The sequence below is a fragment of the Dendrobium catenatum genome, unplaced genomic scaffold, assembly GCF_001605985.2.
Source record: "Dendrobium catenatum unplaced genomic scaffold, ASM160598v2 fragScaff_scaffold_231, whole genome shotgun sequence".
Classification (NCBI taxonomy): Eukaryota; Viridiplantae; Streptophyta; class Magnoliopsida; order Asparagales; family Orchidaceae; genus Dendrobium; species Dendrobium catenatum.
In genome coordinates this window covers 6,957,310-6,973,939 of record NW_021318693.1, presented here as the reverse complement: position 1 = coordinate 6,973,939, position 16,630 = coordinate 6,957,310, and the positions used below count along the sequence as shown (strand labels likewise).

The 16,630-nt window shown below is 32.1% G+C and overlaps 1 protein-coding gene across 4 annotated transcripts in view; it reads right to left on the bottom strand.

The window, feature by feature from the left end:
• Nucleotides 1–4,734, bottom strand: part of LOC110091867 (UBP1-associated proteins 1C) — a 12,973-nt gene extending 8,239 nt beyond the window's left edge. For all 4 annotated transcript variants that reach the window (XM_020816124.2, XM_020816123.2, XM_020816125.2 and 1 more), the window contains exons 1-3: nt 4,539–4,734; nt 4,374–4,448; nt 3,684–3,811 (exon numbers count right to left, since the gene is read on the bottom strand). In XM_020816124.2, coding sequence (XP_020671783.1) covers nt 3,684–3,811; nt 4,374–4,448; nt 4,539–4,625 — 290 coding nt within the window. In that variant the 5' untranslated portion in view covers nt 4,626–4,734. The remainder of the gene's footprint in view (nt 1–3,683; nt 3,812–4,373; nt 4,449–4,538) is intronic.
• Between the last annotated feature and the right edge of the window lie 11,896 nt (nt 4,735–16,630).

Genomic DNA, 16,630 nt, shown 5'->3' with positions numbered 1-16,630 from the left:
AAATTCTCATTTTAATCGAATAAAAAATTTCATTTCTAATATTTTCTAACCAAGTCTTTTTAGGTATACCTCTACCTTTCTTAACAAAAGTCAAATATAAAACATTTACTCTCCTAACCGGGTCATCGAAAGGTTGGCATTTTATGTGACAAACCATCTAGGAAACTCTCTAATCTTATCTGTCACTGGAGCTACTCTAACCTTTTCATTTTATCAATATTGCAATCATGTGTTAAAGATAAAATTGTGGAACAATATTTTGCTCAATTTCTTTTCCAATTTGTACCAACTTGCCAAACTTAGTAATGGGCTTTTTTAATTATTTGCAATTTCAATATGTGAGACAATATATTAAATTTCAATCATTTAGCAATTTAAACCTTCTAGTGATGTATGCAATTGAGAAAACTAATTTTCAATCACTCCAAATGACCATAATATTTGATTCAATATAATTTTATGAAACACATGACTTCAATGCATGACCTCCAAACTCACCATGACACGTCAATGAGGAATTATGACCATCACTTACATTTCTCATGTTATTTTACAGATTAATCCGGGATGGCTTGAATGTTTTCTTGGCATCATAAAACTCATCTAATAATTCAACTTATCCCTACTAACATCAATAAAATTATCATAAACCACCACATCATTGATTTGAAAGTTAGTATTATAAAGAAAAACATATAGGCTTAAAATCTATAATTATTATTAATTTAATCAAATATAATATGTTCTCCTCATTCTACTTCAAATCACAAATGGCAATGCTAAATCTTTCATATTCCAAAATAAAAACATATTCACTCCCATCATAGAAAATATCGCTGTATTAACCTTTAACATAATATGCTTAGTATGCTCCAAAAAATCAAGTCTTCTAGACCCCCATATGAAAAATTTAGATACAAACTTGGTTTGTTAGATTTTATAAACAAACAATTTTAGTGTGGCTTGTTGTTGGGTGGCTGGAAGAGAGGGACACATGGCCGAAATCCACATTAGGAATAGCAGCAGCCTAGGCGGCTTGCAAGACCAAGAGGAAGTATGAGTGGGACACCAAACATGGCATGAAGCATGCCAAATTCTTGGTTGTGGTACCCTCTCCTGGATCACAAGCATGGCCCTCCATCATCCCAAGATTGCTCCTCTATGGCCTACAATTTTGTCCTTTTTTAGTAGGAAACATGTGTTTTTTATTTAATGTAATTTTTTTATTTATTTTATTCCTATTCTTTACCCAATATAAAACCCTATAAATAGTCATATTGTAGACAAATAAACATGTTTGAGTATTCCAAAATTCCTCTTCTCAACCTCTTTTCTATTCTCCTCTTTCAACAAAGATAAAATACAAAAGACTATTCACTAAACAATATTTGAAGAGGTAAGAAGTATAATAATAATAGATGTGTGTTTGTTTGTTTGTCTGAGATGGAGGGGGTGGGAGCATGGCACAGCCAATACCCTATTCTAGATCACCAACATGGCACTCCATTATCCCTGGATTTCTCATCTATGGCCTGCGAGTATTTAGTACATTTCAACTTTCTACCCATTATAAAACACTATAAATAGAGTCATATTCTAGCCAAATAAAAAAATTTGAGTATTCTAAAATTTCTCTCCTCCACCACTTTTCAAATTTCTCTCTTGACAAAGATTAAAAAAAAAATATCCACAAACAGTAATTCAAGAGATAAGTATCATACGAAAAAGAGCAAATCCACCCATTTTCTTGATCAAATTTTATCATGGAATCTTCTAAGTCATGTTGTTAAATTGAAATTGCATGAAAAAATGCACTACTTATGGCCATTTAAATATCCTTTTTTTAATTCCCATAATCCAACAATCCCATTGGCATTATAAAATTATTATTGCTATTTTTTTTTTTCATAAAGGACAAGCTTCTTTGGATTTGGTTTTCAATTTTTCATCCATATGTGAAGCCCAATATTTATTTTTAACCATATTGGAGATCAATTTAGACAGTGATTCCCTACTCTGACAAGCTTCAACTCATATATTCCTCAAATCAAGTAGCATAAACTTCATTTGATGTGAATTTGATAATATTTAGTCAAAATTAGAATCTTCATAATATTCAATAAATTCATTGACTCCAACATGTCAAGTGATTAAACAAACATAGTTAGCACAAAAACTTCATTCATGTAAATATGATCGATGGGATATGATAGATGGGGCAGAAAGTCCTCTATTAGCTAAGGAGGATTCAAATTTGTTCCCTTAAACAAATATTCACTCTAGGTCTACAAGGTACCCTTGGACGAAGCAACCCATGGCTACCAATAAGGATCCTTCTGTCAGGTTGGGTCGACTACCTTCTCTGACTAAGTAGACCAAGGACCATGATGACCCCGGATGACAAAACCATGGATCTTGATCGAGTCCATCATCATTCCCCACCCCACCATCCGCTTTAAGTGCAAGGAGATGAATTTCTAATTTTAAATATTAAATTTTCAAATACCTAAATTTTGTTGCTACTATATGCCGGATACTACGTATTTGTTTGACAACTAGCCTTAATCAAAAGTTCTCTCTCATTATCGAGAGGGGTAATTAACTATAGGGGCTTGCGCCTATAGGAAACCTGAACTCGAATCATAAATCCTCGCAAAATGAGGGAAAAATCTCTCGGTAGTGTCTTACTTCAAAACTCAATCTGCCTCCTGATTTGTCTCGAAACCTAAACATTAAAACTATCCTCGACGACCCAAAGAAAAAAAAAAGAACAAGGCAGCAGCGAGGCCATGCTCGAATTTTCAAAGTCCGCAATTTTTTTGGTTCCATGAGATTTATTTTTTAATTTAATGTGTAAATCTTCTTCCTTCGATGCTTTTGGGTTCTCCTTATACACACCATGAAAACAATAGAAATACAAGATAACACATTTCTATGAAATCGGCACCATGCAAAAGAGTTAAAGAAAATAAGTTAACTATAGTAAGCAAAATAAACTCTCAAGAACAGATTTTATATCAAAGTGTAGCATAAACTAACAAATGTTGAATTTAATTGTTCGATAAATCAATCAATTTTGATTTCATAGAACCAAGACTATATGTATATGAGTGAAAACTTGGTTACCACTTTCAGCATTATGAATAAAATGAATGTCTTAGAGAAAGATGAATGAAAATGCAAAAAATTTAAAATAAATGGATGATCTTTAGCATTACATTGTTGCATAGTCAAAGACAAAGGGGAAAAAATCAAAATGCATCGACAGAGAATTTTTGCAAATGAAGCATCTTCTTCTTCTTCTCCTCATTTTCATGTAATGAACAAATAAATAAAACTGCTAAGAAGAAGGCAGGTGACTTGCTGCTATTGGTTGTTCAAGGATAGTTATTGGCGCAACGCTTGCAGAAAAAATTATCATCATTTAAAGGGGCGCATTTTTTATTCGAAAACCATCAAACATCCTTTTTACAGCATGCATGAAAAACTGCAACTTAATCAACTATGAAATAAGATGACAAATACGAGCTACTAAAACACTGTATGCATCATGCAACCAAGCGGATAAATTATAGTGCATTGTCAACTAGCCTAGAAGTTTGTCAATATGGTTCTACATTTTGAATAAACTACAAACATAACAGCATATGCAAAAGAAGCGTGGATAAAGCATCACAGCCTACCTACAAAACCAAGGAGGACGTGAAGATAGTCCAACAGTTATATCAACATCTGCATTTTTCTTTGGCTTCTCGGGCTTACTATTTGAGTTCTGAGAGGGCTTCCCATGATCCTTTGGACCATATTTCTCCTGAAAACATCAGCATGAGCCATATATCAGCACTCAAAATAGTACACTGCAAGCACCAAAGGAACAGCTTGTAGTGACAGCCAACGTATGATCCAACAAGCCCTTCTTCCCCTTACACCTTCAATTCTAGAATCAGAAATTTTCTCAAAACAAAAACAGGGGTTGTTTGGTATCATACTTTAAACTTAAACCCTGCCAAACAGAATTCCGGGGCCTTTAAATCCCGTTTCAGCCCTGTTATTTTCAGGATTCAGGATTTGTAAAATCCCACCATTCATAAGATTAAAGCTACAAGTAGGATTGAGTAAATCTAGAGATGGTTAAACCCTTAAAATTGTTTGGAATGCCAACTGCTAAATCTTGCTAGATAATGATAAACGGTTTGCTATTTATTTCAGAATTTAAGGATTTGTGAGAGGGTGAATTCCTTAATTCAGTTAAATTTCGCTCATTAACATACACAACTATAAGCAAAAATAGAAGAAAAAGCAGACAGCATAGATGTAATGGAACACTTATTGATTAGAGATGAGGTTAGAGCCAAAAATGAAGAGAAAATAACCGCTTCAGTCATGCATTGGGTGTGGCTCTGAACGCTTTCCTTGCTAAAAATGTCCCCACAATCGATGCAAGATAGCTGCAGATAATGAAACAGGATCGAAATCAGAGCGCCTGTACGAGAAGACCGTAGTCTCAAGTCGGATCAAGAATTTATACAAAACTGAACCTTGTGGGCCGAGCATATTCGGAAATGGTTAGGAAGCTTCGGCTTCTTGAGGTTCTCGCCGCAAACTTCGCACTGAAACCACACCATCTCTAGCGGATCTCGCTGGCTCGCTCGAAAGTTATTCGCCGAGGAGCGCCCCCAAAATCTTTTGTTAGGGTATTGTCCGCCGATGAAGCTGCTCCTTGAAGTTTTTTATATACAAATTTTTCTCTCCATAGTCCAATATGCTTGGATTCCAATGAATTCATGACACATGGATTAAATATATGAATATTTATTTACATTTTTATTTATCTTGTCTGTCCTCACCCGGCCAACCCCCGATAATTTAAATAGTTTCTCCAAATCTTGAATTTAGAGTTGACGGTTCTTTTTAAGAAAAAACATGCAAAAGTTCCACAATATTCAAGATTCTGGCTCAAATAATATTTGACCTGTTAAGAAAGAAAAAGAAAAAAGAGAAAAAATCGATGAAGATTGATTTGGAGGAGGACGTTGCATTCTTCGAGCAGATCATATGCCACCTTTCGACATACAAACGTCCAAGAAGAGGAAGACTTTAAGTTGAAAAAGCAGCAGCCTGAAAGAATGATAGGTTAAGGGTATGATTACATTGGTTGGAGGTGTTGAAGGATTAAACTTATCGGTAAAGTTCAAACTCGTCCCATGAACAAGCTTGTAGGCAATCAACACACAGTGAAGATAAAGTGTATACAAGCTTATAGCCACAATGTACAAAATATTTAATTGACTATCTTTTACTTTGTACAAGTTTTTGATGAACAGTTTCAAATTTTTATAAGTTGATTTTGTTCTGCTTGCCAATCTTTTTCAAACTGCGTATTCACTAGCTATTCACAATGTGTTTACTTTATATCAACTGCATATTCATTGCATTTTCACTTCGAATCAAATGTATATTCAATGTGGGTTGACTGAGTATTTGTTGAGTATTTACTGCGTATGTGATCAATATTTGTTGAGTATTTATAGTATATTTTCTGCGTATTCATGAATTTACTTTTTTTACATGTTGTGTACTTACTTTATATGAGGGTGTGTATAAGAATGGGAAAGAGGCATATAAGGTTTACTACAATTATGCCCATAATATTGATTTTAGTGTTCGAAAAGATCATCACAGTTACTGGCTAAAATCCAAAAATATAAAGTGCAAGGACTTTGTCTGTTTAAAATCAGGCCTCAAGAAGGGTATTGATTTCAATTCCTAAATGAAATATAAAAAACTAGAGACTATCATAGGTTTTCTAGATATGATTAAGTTTATAGTGGATGAAGTTAGAAATTGGAATATAAAAAATCATATTGAAAGCCACAACCATGATTTAACTAGGCCAGAAGATCGACATCTACTGAGATCATATAAGAATATTTGTGATGATAAAGCTTTAACTTTTAAATCAATGACAAAAGTCAGGATAAGAACTATTGATGCATTTTCCTACCTTATAGATGAAGTTGGAGTTATAGAAAATGTTGTATTCTCTAAGAATGATGTATATAACTTTATTCAAAAAGAGAAAAGATTTAATTTGGGAACAATAATACTTTGATTCAATTATTTAAATATCGTAAAGTTGATGACAACATATTCTCATGGGCCATCCCAATTGATAAATTTGATATATTGTTAATTTTTTTTAGTTGATTGGATGGGTAGGATAGATTATGATTACTTTGGGTATATGATGATTTTTTATACTAGCTATAGACTTAATAAATATAACTTAATTTGTGCAACATTTATCGGGGTCAATAATCATTGACAGAATATTCTACTTGGGGTGATCTTCTTGTCAAAGGAAATATTTGAATCATTTACATGACTTTTTAGAATATTTGTATGAATAATAGATGATATATATCCAATAACAACATTTACTGATCAAGAACATGCAATGGTTAGGTCCATAGAAGTTAATTTACCTCACACTCGTTATAAATTGTGCTAATGGCACATCTCTAAAAAAGTTCCCTCAAAATTTTGATGCTTCAATAGCAACAATAAAGTCATAGTACTCTTCTCTAAGTGTTTGAACAATTATGACTCTGAGGAGTTTGAAAAATATGGAGTGAAATGGTCACATAAGGGAACCTCCATAATCATGTTTGGTTTGATGGTCTTTATAAGATAGGGAATAATTAAGTGGTCAACAACGTTCAATAAATATTATTTAAGCATGGATATTCTATCCACACAGCACAACAAATCTACTAAATGAGTGTCGTGGCATTTTGAAGCCCAAAAGTTTTATAATTGATTATTTATTAGGCTTAGAGAGGGTGATGTTGACTTGGCAACATAATGAACAGGATGAGGATTATAAATACAGTAAGCCCGAAATAATACTTATAATTAAAAGTAGCCCAATATTAAATCAAACTACTTAATTTTACTCAAGAAAACTATATTCATTTTTAAGAACGAATTTTTACAAGTTGTGGGTAAAGTGATTATAGACTTTGTCTCAAGTGTTTATTTAAATTTTTGTATCAAGTGCGCAGAGAATACGGAGCAATCTGACTGTTGGGTTATTTATTTTGATGCAAAAGATGGTAGCATTCAATACACATGTAGGAAGTTTGAGATGATGGATTTATTGTGTTCTCATAGCATGTGAGTTTTGAGATAGATGTATATTGTCAAAATCTCTGAGAAGTACCTAATGTTATGATGGTCAACAAAAGCTCGAAAAGATATATATTCAGAATGCATGTACGTAGGTAAAGAAAAGAATAATTCTAAAACTGGTAGTATATTTATATTCAAAAATCATCTTAGATGTTTTGTATATCAAATTATCACATGAGCTTAGGAGAATGAAGAGGCTGAGTAGTACATGCTGGCTGTAATGAATGATATTACTGAAAATATAAACTTGATCCTTGATGACAATAGAAAAAATCACAAGTTTGTAAGCAACACAGGATGGGATTAAAAAATTAAAAGACTCGCCAAAGTGTAGACCTAAAAGCATATCTAATGGAAGGTTGAAGGGACACTAGGAGAAGAAGAAGAAGCCTAAGAGTATGATTAAACTCACCTACCAATTGCTTTTCATTATACATTATGAGACAATATATATTTTGTTGTGATTAATTTTTTAAACAGAGTTCACAAGCATGCCTGAATGCTTCATGAGGAGTTCAAAACTGAGGCATTCACTAGTTAGACATCATCTGAATACACGATGTTGATGAAGCATATCATTGCTTCAGATTGAAAGTTATAATGATCGAATACTAACTTAAAAATAACTTATTATAGTACTAAAAGAAGTTGTAGTGAATAAATCAAAGTAATTCTTTGCAATAACTAACATTCTTCATGCATTATAATAACATGAGTTGGCCTTAGTTCATTATGTTATTCCACATGTGCTTTCACTAGATGTTGTCACGTATTTGCTGAGTTTTAGATGTGTATTTGTTGAGTGTTTGCTACATGTTCATTGTGTACTTGTTGAGCATTTACTACCTATTAGATGTGTATTTGCTGAGATTTATGTGTGTATACTATTTATTTAATGTGTATCTATTGTGTATATGCTATACATTTGTGTCACATATTATATACATATTTGTTGAGTATTAGGTGAATATTTCCTAAGTATTAGATGTGTATTTGCTAAATATTTATGTGTATATGCTGACTATTTACAACGTGTTTGCTAAGTATTTCTACGTGTATGATGCATATTTATTGCTTATCAATTACGTATTTGTTGTGCATTTACATCACATTTAATGCATGTTTATTGTGTATCTGCTAAGTATTAGATGCATATTTGCTAAATATTTATTGTGCGTTCACTAAGTATTTATTGAGTATTTACTAGTTCATAATTTGGGCAGCCATTAGTTAGCCACCATCTGAATACAAGAGGTTGATAATGAATATCATTGTTTTAGAACAACAATTATAATGATTGAATGTTAACTTAAAAATAATTCATTGTAGTAATAAAAGGAGTGGTAGTGAATAAATTAAAGTAATTATTTATAATAATTGGCAATCTTCATGCATTGTAATAACATGAGTTGGTCTTAATTCGTTATGTTATTGTACATGTGCTTTCACCACATGTTGTCGAGTATTTATTAAGTATTTGCTGCATATTTTCTGAGCGTTTACTATGTGATTAATGCATATTTGATTAGTATTTAATAAATATTAGATGTGTATATGTTGAGTATTTATTGTGTATTTGTTAAGTATTTACTGCGTGTTTGTTGAGTATTAGATATATATTTGCTAAATATTTCTTTGTGTACGTTGTGTATTTACTACGTATCTAGTGTGTATCTGCAGTGTATTTGTGGTGCATATTAGATACATATTTATTGAGTATTTGTTACAAATTTGCTAAGTATTTGCTTCGTGTTTGCTGAATATTATATGTGTATTTGATGAGTATTTTTGCATGTATGCTTCGTACTTACTACATATCTATTATATATCTATTATGCATTTGTGGCATATTTACTGTGTGTTTGATGTATATTTACGACGTATCTATAGTGTATATGCTACATGTTGTGTATTTATTGTGAATTTACTGCATATTCTTTGTGTTTAAAGAAGAACTCAAATTTAAATATTTAAAGTAAAACTCAAACTATAATATTTAAATAAGAACTCAAACTCAAGCTCAAAATTTTACTTCTTACTAAGCAACATACGCAATGATTTTGAAGTTGTATTTCATATAAAGAAAAAAAAATCAAACTCATATTAGAGATTTTTTCAGTCATCCACAGTTAAGAAGTCTTTTCTCCTACCATAAGACAATAAGTTATTCATAAATTTCCTATAGATGTCAACACTTAACTCATCAAGACCTAATTTCTATAAATGGTAAAGAATAATATTATAAACTTTAAGAATGTCATCACTATCTGAGTTACCATCTCCTTTTTTCACATTAGATTTGATGATATCGCATCTGCAAAAAATAAAAACTTACAAGATGTTCATCAACTTCAAAGAACCTCATTCCAAGATATTTCAATCAAGCACTATTTAGAAAATCTCTAGTCTTATAGGGGTTGATCCTCATAACTTCAGCATGCAAATTCCAAAGTATAAGGTCCTCATCGTCTAACTATTCATGAACACGATATATGAAAATCTCAATTTCACTAGCATTTTGCTCTAATGGACTACTGACTGCCCAAGCCTTACTAACATGCATTCATCTACTTCCTCTATGAAATCTTTCTTTATTGGATTATAAGTGAATTTTCTCAAGACAAAGCCAATTCATTTCAAAGGTAACAAGAAAAAGATTCATAGCCTAGCTAAATATGAATATGATACATGCAACTTCCGTTAATGTTTAACTTCTTCTACTGCATATATACTGTGTATTTGCTACGCAATTTCTACATATTTATTGCATAATAGTTGTATATTTATTGTGTAATAGTTGTGTATTGATTGCATAATAGTTGCGTATTTCCAAAATATGTATTGCATATTCACTGTTTATTTTAATCTTATTTTTTGGTTCAATTGTCAAGATAACTTCACTTCGAAGTAGCATGGAATAACATGTGCATTCATTACATATCAAGTGACAATTTTTTTTGAAACTTTATTATAAAAATAATAATAATCTTTATGTTGCAAGAAATGCTATTTTACAATTGTACAAATCTTATTTTACAGGAAAATTAATCAAAGAATATGGTAATAACCTATGTCAATACAAAATGTACATGAAAATGTCTTCGAATAACAAAACAATGTGTATGCGAATTCGAACCAAAATTTTAGTATTTCTGTTTGTCAATCTTTATATTCAGCCCAGTTGATATTGCTATGATGAACAACTCTTTGCTTATACTTGCAGACAAATATTTTGTAATTATAACTATTTGATTGTATTAGCAAACCACGAACAATCTGGACCGGCCAACATCTTATATCACTATCAAAAATCCCCTTTGTGTCATTATATAATTTTTTTCTGGATAATATAATAAATAAATATTAGTTGATTGGCCACACGAGAGAAAATTAACACTAGCTCTCTCTTACAATCTGTGAAAGGATTTGCTTATGCTTCAAGTTGGGTAAGGAATCATAAAATCCCAATTTTTTCATTCAGCCTTTTAACGAGATGGGTCCAATGCTGATTGTGGATGTCAGGTTGAAGTACAAGACTTCATTGATGTGTGGACATACAAATAGCTATTTTGATTGTATTGTTTGTATCCGTGCAAGTAGTTAAAAAGGAGATGGTTAATGCTCTGAGCAAAAAAAAAAATTATATACAAATTATTTATAATGTGTCTACTAACCCAATGCATTGGTAAGACGTATAAAAAGGCTTGGTATAGGTTAAGCATAAGTTTAAACTTCTCACACAACAATATACCGAAGGCATCCACATGAAAATTAACAAGGTATTTTTTGTTAGGGTATCATATACATATGCTCTACTTATTATGATGTTCCCACTGGAAAATATTGTGTCAGTCCTACAAACAAAAAAAACTTAGTTAATATACAATATATTCGTAGTAAATACGCAACAAACATGCAGTGAACACTTAGAAAACATAGTAAATATTCAGAAATATGCAACAAATACGCAAGAAACAAGCAACAATCACACAGCAAAAAAATAACAACCACGCAGCAATTACACAATAAATACGATAAAACATAATAAACTTACTTGTCTGCAAAATTCTTATATATAATTAATCGTCTCTCTTTATTGAGCATATTATTGCCCTCATGCTCCATTAATGTAGTAGCTGGTCTAGCGACTATTTCTAATGCATCGACTAGAATTGGATCTCATGGGTAAGGAGGAATTGGATCATTTGGGGGAGAATAAATTAACTCAACAGAGAGAGGGGGATTGGATCAGCTGGGGAAGGGGGCTCTATTTTTAACAACCTTCGCTTCTAGGCGCTCAATCCTCATGTCTAATCTATTATTAAGGTCCGTGAATCACTTTATGCATGCAATATAAAGTGTTGCCAGCAAAAACTCTTTGACAGAAACTCAATCCTCAACTTTTGTTCATCGAAGAGAATGAGTGGGCCCATAATGTTGGGAGAATGAGGGGGGCTTGCAAAGGAAAATAATGTGTGTGGGTGGGGAATTTCTTTTGGGTTATGGGAGAAGGGATTTACTGGGGAGGAGGGGTGTTTTGTTTGGAAGCTTTGGATGGTTGTGCAATCACCTAGTAAATTTTATGCTTGCTTCCTCCTAAGTTACATCCTTGAGGACATCAAAAGTTTATAAGGAAATTATTTCATTGTTAACAAATCTCATTTCTTCTTAGGGGCATTAGTTGAAATTTGCTTCAGGAGAAATGTGCATGCTAACCCATATTTTCTTTAGTGTATTAAATATATTGGAGGCCTTATCGACATAAATAAAAGAAATCAATATCATCCCATTGAAGAAAACGGAAGGCATCTGCTACATGCAACGGAAAGTGCTCCATGAACCAAGTTTGCATAAGATCCAATGTAATATTAGCTAATGAATTAGTAAAAATGAATTAATAATTAGAATGCTAATTAGATGCTCTTAACACTCACAATTAATAGAGATACGAAATCATTCATATAACCTGCAGGCTTTTGCATAGAAATATTCCTGGAAATTTTATTAAACTTATCAACTAAATAATCTCTCATTGAACCAACCCGATTAATACATGAAAAATCATCTATATTATTTGCAATTCTTAGGAGCCTTCATAAGGTTTTGATGATATTATGTTGGAAATTTAAATTCGACAACAAATACATGATAAATAGTTTTAACTTATTGATTAGGAGGGTTGATATGTTCAATTCCAGCATATGAGCGTTAATCTCCTTCGATGTGATTCCTAGTAATGGCTCCCTCTGCCAGAATATTTCTTCGCCTCTGTTTGGCAACCAGTTGGAAGAGTCACTTCATCAGTTGTAAATTTTATGGCATAACACCTGATTATAAAGGACTGTTGAAGAATGCCCCATAATTTAAGGAGCTCGTAGATCAGTGGGACATTCTATTGAGGGATGGGAACTTGAAAATTCATAGATGTTTAATCATTTTAAGGTCTCCTCAACATCTTTGTTTATTTTCTCACCAAAAGTATCACAGATAATTATTACATTGACACATATCATTGATAAGTAAGAGGACGATCATAATTCTGCAGAAATCACAGAGAAGCAAGCAGTAAGTTTGCAGTGGATGAGCAGTAAAAATGAAGAAAAATGCATCAAATATGTAGCTAATACACAACCAATACACCATAGTAATACGCAGCCAATACACAATAAACCATAAACCATAAAGTAGACTCGAAAATGAATTTCCTAAACTCATAAATTTGTTAACTTTGCAACATTATTTTGAAAATAAAAGACATTTGATACACAATCGTGACCAGTTCTTACGCAACTCATACGCAGTTATAGGCAACTACGCAGTTATTACAACATGTAAGTACACCCTACAAACCCTAAACATAAATCCTAAAAGCAGGGGCGGAACCAAGTGATATTCAGGGGGGGCAATTTAATTACAGGTAAGGGTATTTTAGTACATTGCCCCCTCTGAAAAAATACATTTGCCCCTTGTTTGCTTTGACTGCCTCTCATTCGTGAATCGCCCGCAGCCCTCTTCCCTCTTCCCTCTTCTTCACGCTGCAGTCAGCAAGGAAGCCAGGAAAGAATCGCGGCTCTCGTGAGATCGTAGCTCCCCTCTAAAGAATCACGTGTGAGGCTTTCTTCTTTTTTCTGAATTTTCTTCAGATTTTTGTTTCTTCTCTGATCTCTCAAGTTTCAGTTTTTTGTTTGAACTTTTTCTTCCTTTTAAGAGTATGCTATTAGATTTTTGTTCATGCTCACAGTTCACATTTATGTTCAGATTTTTGTTCAAATTTTTGTGTCATCCGATTTTTGCTGTGTTCCGGACAAAGAGCCGGCTGTCTTTCTTCCTCCTATTGTCCGAAAAAAAAGTGTTTTTTTTAGCATATTAGGGTGAATTCTGGAGGTCTGGATTTGAACCAGGAATTTAAAAAATTTCCTTCCTAAAATATCTCTCTTCAAATATTTCAGGTGATCTCCTTCATATTTTAAAATACTTGGTTAAGAATTAACTTCAGTTTTTTCTAGACCATTCATACTATTAGGCTGATAAACCTTTAGAAAGCAGATAATTAGATGATTAAAAAGTGATGCATAACTGAAATATGATATAAAACCACTAAGCAGAAAACGTTCATATATTCCTGAATATAGCTTCAGCATGCGGAGGACATGGCCTGTGAACTACTATGTTCTACAAGAATGCTCTTGTGAACATTCATCCTTATATGTTATTTAATTCTTCATATTGAACTTAAGAGATTGGATAGCTTAAGAGGCTAATCTTTTATTTTATTTTTTTCTGATTGTTGCATATATGTTGTTATGGATTGATTTATTATTGTTGGATTGATTCCTTATATGTTATTTAATTCTTCATATTAAACTTTTTTTTTGTTTGATCTTACTAAAGGAGAGTAGACCACATTAATATAATTTTGAATGAAATAAACTCTTTATCAAGGATTTCTTGTTTTAGCATTAACTTTGGTTTGCGTAGTAAAATGGGTGATGATTGGCTCAACGACTGTCTAGTTCCATATATTGAGAAAGAAGTTTTTGATTTGGTTCCAAATGAAGTTGTAATGCAACATTATCAAAAAATGTAAAATAGAATGCAAAGCTTGTAATTTTTATTGCAATATAATAGTTTGTTTGAATTTTGTTATATATATATATACGTTTTATAATTTTGCCCCCCCTAACATTTAACGCTGGTTCCGCCCCTGTCTAGCCGACCCTACATGATGGGATGAAGACTTGTTGTTGATATATACTTTTGTATTTGATAAGTCAATGGTAAGATGATTTTTTTCGTGTTGCTTTATATTTATTGGAAATTTTGAAGTTTTAGATTCTGCCTATGTATACTCCTTTATCTGGACGAGAAATTCAATTGAACAACTAATTTGAAGCGCTAGGTTGCATCTTGTATTTTGTTCTTGACATCTGTTTATTCTAAGTTAGATATTATCTCTCGGTATACTCTATTGCCAATGAAAATCTGCAGAAGAGTCAATGAAGATCGTCAAAACAAGAATACCAAGAGATCTTAAGGATGACAATTTTGGTTAAAATTAGATCTTTCTAGATAAAATCTTAAAATATTGTTCTGGCAGAGTTTGAATGTTATTACTAATTTGCCATTGTTTCTTCTTTTTTTTTTTTTTTGCCATTGTTTCTGCTTGGTGCTCAGGGTTATATTTATCATCCTCATAGTTCTGTCCGTGCTACTATGTTTTTTTAGAGTTCTTCAATTGTCTCTGTTAGGGCTTCTGACTGAGATTTCGGAGATGATAAATTTTTTTCCAGAGACTTACATGTTCCTTGTAGTATTTTGTTTCATTAAATTTGATTCGAGGTCAAAAATTGATTCGAGTTCTCTTTTTGACCCAGGTTGGTGATAATGTGGGTGATTGTGCTGCTCGAGGAGCTGATCTTTTTGAGAGCATAGCTGCAGAAATCATCAGTGCGATGATACTTGGAGGAACAATGGCTCAGCATTGCAAAATCGAAGGTAAGGGTTGCCTACAACATGACTTTTTTTGTTAAGAGTATATGTATAACTGTTCTCTGTGATTTTCTCTCCATAGATGCATAATTGTGATTATTTTTCAATTTAGAAAAAAAGAATACTCTTCTCGTTTTCTTAATACTTTCTGCAACTAAAAGTAAAAAAAAAAAGTTCTTCACTTCTAATTTGATGAATCAGTTGTTTTGTACTTAGAATCATTAAACAGCCTTAGATCTCCTTGCTTTTTAATTTATGTAAGATACATTTAACTGATTAATTCATTTCCAGATCCATCAGGGTTTATCCTATTTCCTCTCGTTGTCCATTCTTTCGACCTTGTGGTATCTTCTATTGGAATACTCTCGATTCGAGGAACACGTGAACTTGGGTCTAAGCTTCCGGTGGAAGATCCTATGGCGATTCTCCAGAAAGGTTATTCTGTCACAATAGTTTTATATTCTAATCCAATTTTGATTAGAATGTGCTTCATAGACTATCACATGATATTTTTATAATATTTAAATAACTTAATTTTAATTTATAGAATTAATAAAATCATCCACCTAATATAATTGATAAAATATAAAAATAATATATACTTTTTATTTATAATTAAGAGAATAATTATGTATAAAATTTAAACCATCCAAATGAAAACTAAATTAAAAAAAAATATCGTAACCATTCTAAAATCTTGGTCAATTAAACTAGCTTTCACCCACCTTTTTTTTTCACTAATCATTCTACTTCTTGCCTATGTTAAAAAACTATAGCGGTAGATCTAAAAATACTTGGTTTAAAAGTATTAAAAATGAATTTTCTATTAGATTTAGGTTTCATTTGAAACGGCTTTTATACTACTTCTTAAAGCGACTTTCTTGTGTAAAAATTTTAATTTTTGTACTAGAATGTTGTTTTAAGAAACAGTAAAAAAAGTCCCATGCTTCATTTGAGACGATTTTCTTATTTCTTCTTAAAATAGGTTTTTAGTAAAAAATTAAAACTTTTGTACTAAAAAGCTGCTTTAAAATTTTTGTACTAAAAAATGGTTGGGCAAAACCTGTGTCTCTGATTCGAATCCATTGGCAAGCAGTGAAAGTCTTAAGTGTTGGCCTGTATAAATTAGTGTGGGTAACATGCTAGGACGACCAAGGTTTTTACTGGCCTAAGAACAGTGCTTCCTCGTCACAAAAAAAAATGCTTTAAGAAACAATAAAAAAGTCATCCCAAATGAGTCCTTCAATGAGAATTTAACTCTTACTAGTACACAATTGATAAAAGTGATTCATATAACCAACCACACATAGTAGAATAAAAACTTAGATTTTATTGTTGTACACTAACCATCCTAGAAGATTGTTATATCTCCAAGATAATGACTTCAAACCACAATTCCAAATTAATCGCTCACTCTCAAACAAAAATATCAGCCAGCCAATCAAACAAA